At 52.9% G+C, this 7,191-nt stretch overlaps 1 protein-coding gene across 1 annotated transcript in view; it reads right to left on the bottom strand.

Moving 5' to 3' along the window:
- SMAP2 (small ArfGAP2) overlaps positions 1–5,758 on the bottom strand; it is a 32,142-nt gene extending 26,384 nt beyond the window's left edge. Inside the window, exon 1 of the mRNA XM_074555693.1 lies at positions 5,572–5,758. Coding sequence (XP_074411794.1) covers positions 5,572–5,674 — 103 coding nt within the window. The 5' untranslated portion in view covers positions 5,675–5,758. The remainder of the gene's footprint in view (positions 1–5,571) is intronic.
- Between the last annotated feature and the right edge of the window lie 1,433 nt (positions 5,759–7,191).

The raw sequence follows: 7,191 nt of genomic DNA, 5'->3' as shown, positions 1-7,191 counted from the left end.
AAATTGCCCCAAAACTGCAGGAATTCTCTGGAGCTCCATGCAGAGACAGCTCCATTGACCAAAAGTACCAAAACTGCCCCAAAAATGCACAATTCTCCCTGGAGCTCCACACAGAGGCAGATCCCATGGCACCACATTGATCAAAAGTACCCAAACTGCAGCAATTCCCTGGGACTCTGGGCAGAGACAGTTTCATTCACCAAAAGTACCAAAATTGCCCAAAAAAATGCAACAATTCCTTGGAGATCCAGCCAGACACAGCTCCATTCAGCCAAAGTGCCCCAAAACTTCAGGAATTCCTTGGAGCTTCAGGCAGAGACAGCTCCATTTACTAAAAGTACCAAAACTGCCCCAAAAATGCAACAATTCTCCCTGGAACTCTTGGCAGAGACAGCTCCATTCACCAAAAATAACCAAAACTGCAGGAATTTCCTGTGACTCTGGAAACAGCTACATTTACTAAAGTACCAAAACTGCCCCAAAAGTGCAGCAATTCCTTGGAGCTTTGGGCAGGGACAGCTCCATTCACCAAAAGTACCAAAACTGCCCCAAAAATGCAAAATTCTCCCTGGAACTCTTGGCAGAGACAGCTCCATTCACCAAAAATACCAGAACTGCCCCAAAAATGCAAAATTCTCCCTGGAACTCTTGGCAGAAACAGCTCCATTTACTAAAAGTACCAAAATTGCCCCAAAACTGCAGGAATTCCTTGGAGCTTCATGCAGAGATAGCTCCATTGACCAAAAGTACCAAAACTGCCCCAAAAATGCAAAATTCTCCCTTGGAACTGTTGTCAGAGACAGCTCCATTCACTAAAATTACCAAAACTGCCCCAAAACTGCAGGAATTTCCTGTGACTCTGGGCAGAGAAAGCTCCATCCACCAAATCTGCCCCAAAACTTCAGGAATTCTCTGGAGCTCCATGCAGAGACAGCTCCGTTCACCAAAAGTACCAAAAATGCAAAATTCTCCCTGGAACTCTTGGCAGACACAACTCCACTCACCAAAAATACCAAAACTGCCCAAAACTGCAGGAATTTCCTGGGACTCTGGGTAGAAACAGCTCCATTTACTAAAAGTACCAAAACTGCCCCCAAAATGCAAAATTCTCCCTAGAATTCTTGGCAGACACAACTCCATTCACCAAAAACACCAAAACTGCAGGAATTCCTTGGAGCTCCATGCAGAGACATCTCCATTTACTAAAAGTACCAAAACTGCCCCAAAAATGCAAAATTCTCCCTGGAACTGTTGTCAGAGACAGCTCCATTCACCAAATCTGCCCCAAAACTTCAGGAATTCTCTGGAGCTCCATGCAGAGACAGCTCCATTCACCAAAAATACCAAAACTGCCCCAAAACTGCAGCAATTCCCTGGAATTTGGGCAGAGCCAGCTCCCACGTGCCCTGGAGGAGCAGATTCCCCAGTGCCAGGAATCTCATTAGTGCAGGGGGTAATTAGTGGATCAGGGACAGCCCCAGGCTGCTCTCCAGGATTTCTCCACAATCCCAGCCAGGAGCAGCTTCTAGCTTTGGAAAGGCTCAATTCCACACCAGAGCTTCGTTAAGATGATAATAATTAATTAATTGGAATACTGAACAGGAGGAGCTCCATCACCCTGAGATGTGGGGTTGATTTATTTTTTTTTTTAATTTGAATTTTATTTTTTTATTTTAATTTTTTTTTAAATTTCAATTTTATTTAAATATAATTTATTCCCATTTTGGTGGAGTTTGCCCTCTCCCAAGCCTGGGAGATGAGACAAAGGATTGGCACAGGGGGAGGAACATCCTGATCTCCACAAGCCAGGTGGGAAGGATGAGGTTATTGTGGTGAAAATAAATAATAATTCTCTTAATTTTGAAGGTTGTTCAAGGGGGCTGTGCAGTTTTGGAGGTCACACTGAGGTGACCAAGCCCTTTGTTTCCTGATGGATTTGGCCAATCCCTCCTCCAAGTTCAATTCCAGCAGCTCTTGGGAAACAGAGGCTCAAGTCCAGATCTCCAAGAGATTATGGCAGCTCATTAAAACAGGATTTTGGGGCAATTTTAACTCTTTTGCTGCAGGGAAAACAAAGCAGCAACCACAGGGGGACAAGGAACGGTTTTATTCCTTTGGTTTATCCTTTGGAATTCAAACATTTCCTCTCTGAGATAGCCCGGGGTCATAACACACCTTGGAATGAGAAAAACATGGAATTGTTTGGGTTGGGAGGGACCTTAAAGCTCCTCCACTATCCCAGGCTGGCCTTGAACAATTCCAGGGATGGGGAAGTCACAGATTCAAGCTAACAGGGAAAATCCAGGTGGGAAAAGAGGACAAAAATGAGAAAATATGGAATAGTTTGGGGTGGGAATGACCTTAAAGCTCCTCCTGTCCCTTTCTTGAACAATTCCAGGGATGGGGAAGCCACAGATTCCTGTGACAGATTCACGCTAACAGGGAAAATCCAGGTGGGAAAAGAGGACAAAAATGAGAAAATATGGAATAGTTTGGGGTGGGAACGACCTTAAAGCTCCTCCTATCTCTTTCTTGAACAATTCCAGGGATGGGGAAGTCACAGATTCACACTAACAGGGAAAATCCAGGTGGGAAAAGAGGACAAAAATGAGAAAATATGGAATAGTTTGAGCTGGGAAGGACCTTAAAGCTCCTCCTGTCCCTTCCACTTGAACAATTCCAGGGATGGGGAAGCCACAGATTCCTGTGCCAGAGGATTCACCACCCTCACAGGGAAAATCCAGGTGGGAAAAAAAGACAAAAATGAGAAAATATGGAATAGTTTGGGGTGGGAATGACCTTAAAGCTCCTCCTGTCCCTTTCTTGAACAATTCCAGGGATGGGGAAGTCACAGATTCAAGCTAACAGGGAAAATCCAGGTGGGAAAAGAGGACAAAAATGAGAAAATATGGAATAGTTTGAGCTGGGAAGGACCTTAAAGCTCCTCCTGTTCCTTCCACTTGAACAATTCCAGGGATGGGGAAGCCACAGATTCCTGTGCCAGAGGATTCACCACCCTCACAGGGAAAATCCAGGTGGGAAAAGAGGACAAAACTGAGAAAATATGGAATAGTTTGGGGTGGGAACGACCTTAAAGCTCCTCCTGTCCCTTCCACTTGAACAATTCCAGGGATGGGGAAGTCACAGATTCAAGCTAACAGGGAAAATCCAGGTGGGAAAAGAGGACAAAAATGAGAAAATATGGAATAGTTTGAGCTGGGAAGGACCTTAAAGCTCCTCCTGTCCCTTCCACCTGAACAATTCCAGGGATGGGGAAGCCACAGATTCCTGTGCCAGAGGATTCACCACCCTCACAGGGAAAATCCAGGTGGGAAAAAAAGACAAAAATGAGAAAATATGGAATAGTTTGGGCTGGGAACGACCTTAAAGCTCCTCCTGTCCCTTCCACTTGAACAATTCCAGGGATGGGGAAGCCACAGATTCCTGTACCAGAGGATTCACCACCCTCACAGGGAAAATCCAGGTGGGAAAAGAGGATAAAAACCTGGAATTCCATCAGTGGTCCATGATGCCGGGGTGAGGTCACAGCATTCCAGCCCCAGGTGACAGGATGTGACTCCTCAGCTGCAATTCCCTCAATTGCACAGCCCCGGGCTTTTCCCGGCCTCTCTTCTTCCCCCTTTCAGGAGAGGTCCCCACCCACTCTGGGCTGTTTCCCGGGATTCCCACAATTCCCAATTTCCAGCGAGATTTGGGGCCGCTCCCTCCCCATCTCCCCTCAGGAACTGCAGCTCCTCCTGGTGCGACTCGCACCAAACCCAGCGGGGCTGCGGCCAAAAATCTGGGGGTTTTCTATCCAAAACCACCCTGTTCTCTGCCCCAAAACCCACCCTGTTGTGCCTCCAAAACCGCCGTGTTCTCTCCCCCAAAAATCTGGGGGTTTTCAGCCGAAAACCACCCTATTGTGCCCCCAAAACCACGGCGTTCTTTCCCCCAAAACCACCCCGTTCTCTCCCGCAAACACGGCCTGTTCTCCCTCTCAAACCACCGAGTTCTTTCCCCTAAAGCCACCGGGTTCTTTCCCCCAAAACCACCCTGTTGTGCCTCCAAAACCGCCGGGTTCTCTCCCCCAAAAATCTGGGGGTTTTCAGCCGAAAACCATCGTATTCTCTCCCCCAAAACCACCTAGTTCTCTCCCGCAAACACGGCCTGCTCTCCCTCTCAAACCACCGAGTTCTTTCCCCCAAAACCATCCCATTTCTCCCACCCAAAACCACCGGGTTCTTTTCCCCAAAACCATCCTATTCTCCCTCTCAAACCACGGAGTTCTTTCCCCTAAAGCCACCGGGTTCTTTCTGTCAAAACCACCGGGTTGTTGTCCCAAAACTCACCCTGTTCTCCCTCTCAAACCATCGGGTTCTTTCCGCTAAAACCACCCTGTTCTCTGCCCCAAAACCACCCCATTCTCCCACCCAAAACCAGCGTGTTGTTCCTCCCAAAACCATCCTATTCTCCCTCTCAAACCACGGAGTTCTTTCCCCTAAATCCACACTATTCTCGCACAAAAACCACCCTGTTCTCTGCCCCAAACCCACCCCGTTCTTGCCCCCAAACCCATCCAGTTCTTTTCCTCAAAATCACCCCATTCTCCCACCCAATACCACAGAGTTCGTTCCCCCAAAACCATCCTATTCTCCCTCTCAAACCACGGCGTTCTTTCCCCTAAAACCACCGGGTTCTTTCCCCTAAACCCATCCTATTCTCGCCCCAAAAAGCACCCGGTTCTCTGCCTCAAACCCACCCCGCTCTCTTCCCCCAAACCCACTCCGTTCTTGCTCCCAGATCCCTCCGTTCTCTGCCCTAAACCCACCCCATTCTTTTCCTCAAAATCACCCCATTCTCCCACCCAAAACCATCCTGTTCTCTTTCTCAAACCACGGAGTTCTTTCCCTTAAGACCACCGGGTTCTTTCCCCTAAATCTACCCTATTTCTCGCCCCAAAAACACCCTGTTTTCTGCCCCAAACCCACCCTGTTCTCTGCCCCAAACTCATCCAGTTCTTGCCCCCAAACCCACCCGGTTCTCAGCCCCACACCCGCCCCATTCTTGCCCCCAACCCTCCCCGCTCTCTGCCCCAAACCCACCCATTCCTTGCCCCCAAACCCCTCCGCTCTCTGCCCCCAAACCCACCCATTCCTTGCCCCCAAACCCACCCATTCCTTGCCCCCAGACCCATCCCGTTCTTGTCCCCAGACTCATCCCGTTCTTGTCCCCAAATCCGCCTCGCTCTTGCCCCCAAACTCATCCCGCTCTTGCCCCCAAGACCCTTCCGCTCTCTCCCCCGATCCCCCCGGGCTGCCTCAGCCTCTTCCCCCGCACAACTCCCGGGCCAGCACCGTTGTCTCCCCGCCACCACCGGAGCCCTCCCCTCTGCCGCCAACACCGCGGGACCCATCCCCACCATCCCCATCAGACCGCCCAACCCTCAGCGGAGCGGCCGCACCGGGGAGCACCGAGCGGCGAGGCCGGTGCGGTTGGATGGAGGGGGGGCGGGGGGGGTGCATCCGGTGCGGCGCGGGCTCCGCAGGCCCCGGCGCCCATCCGCGCTACCTTTGGCCTGGCAGTCGGCGCAGAACTTGTTCTCGTCCTCGGCCAGCAGCCCGGCCAGCACCGCCTGGTAGCGCTCCACGTCCCGCACCGATTTTCCCGTCATGGCGCGGCCGGCGCTGCCCGCCCGCGGGTCACGGCCGGCCCGCCCGCTTCCTGCTTCCGCTATGGGCGGGGCTACGCCCGGGGGAGGAGCCAATCAGCGCCGGCCCCGCGCGGCGACGCCCCCTCCGCGCGCCGCCGGCTCTGGGCGGTGATTGGTTGCGGTGCGCGGGAGGAAGCCAATAGGGAGAGAGGGGGCGGGGCTAGCAAGGGTATGAATGGGGAGGGTCACGTGATGAGAGTGGGGGGACAATGAGGGGGCTGGCAGGGGGTGGGGGGGATTTTGGGGATCTGGAGGGGCTCAGAGGGGCTGGGTGGGGGCTTTGGGAAGCTCAGGGGTGCTGTATGTGGGATTTTGGGGGGCTCAGAGGGGCTGGATGGGGGATTTTGGGGGTCTCGGGTGCTGGATGGGGGATTTTGGGGGGTTCTGGGGTGCTCAGGGGTACAGAGATGCTGTATCTGGGATTTTGGGGGGCTCAGGAGTTCTGGGTGGAGGATTTTGGGGGGCTCAGGCGTGCTGTGTGTGGGATTTTAGGGGACCCAGGGGTGCTCAGGGGTACAGAAATGCTGTGTGTGGGATTTTGGGGGGCTCAGGGTGCTAGGATAGAATGCTGGTTGGGGGTCCAGGGATTTGGGGTTTTGGAGGCTCTGATGTGCTGGATATGGGATTGGGGAGGACTCAGGGGTACAGAGATGCTGTGTGTGGGGTCTGGGGGGCTCAGGGGTGCTGGGTGAGGATTTTGGGGGACCCTGGGGTGCTGTCCCGTGGCCTGGAGAGGGACCTGGCAGTGCAAGAGAGAATTTCAGGACGGGCAGAACCCAAAAAGCCGCGATAAAACGAGCAATGGCACCGACAGGAGACAGAAATCTGTCACTGAAGCACTCTGAAAAAACAGCCGGAATTACATAATCCTACCAAAAGTGACACTGGTGTCCCAGAAAGGGACAGCGCTGGGACACACGGGGACACAGCAGGAGCATCCCAGCAGCGATCCTAAAGGAGATGCTCCCAAATGCTCCTTTTTTTGCCCCAAACCCCATCAGGTTTTGATGGAATCGCTTCCCTGTGAGGAAGAACGATCCAGGAGCGATCGCGGAGCACCCCCGGTGCCAACCGGGCCGTGCTGGGATGGCCCCGTGCCCGGCGGGGAGGGTGCCCGGCCCCTGTGCCAGCCCAGAGCGCTGCCGAGCATCCCCCAGAGGCGATGGATGAATCAGCGGCGCTCCGTGCATGAGAGGAGGAGGAGGAGGGGGAAAGGGTCAAATGAATCATCCCGTGTTCCCTGGGAATGGGGGGTGGCTGCTGGCGAAGGCGGGAACTGGGAATGGGGATGGGGGTGTGAGTGGGACATCCATTCCCCCAAGGAACTGCCACTGTGACCCCTTCCCTTCCCTTCCCTTCCCTTCCCTTCCCTTCCCTTCCCTTCCCTTCCCTTCCCTTCCCTTCCCTTCCCTTCCCTTCCCTTCCCTTCCCTTCCCTTCCCTTCCCTTCCCTTCCCTTCCCTTCCCTTCCCTTCCCTT

Source organism: Zonotrichia albicollis, chromosome 20 (genome assembly GCF_047830755.1).
Source record: "Zonotrichia albicollis isolate bZonAlb1 chromosome 20, bZonAlb1.hap1, whole genome shotgun sequence".
NCBI classification, from domain to species: domain Eukaryota; kingdom Metazoa; phylum Chordata; class Aves; order Passeriformes; family Passerellidae; genus Zonotrichia; species Zonotrichia albicollis.
This window is presented reverse-complemented; position numbering and strand designations above follow the sequence as displayed.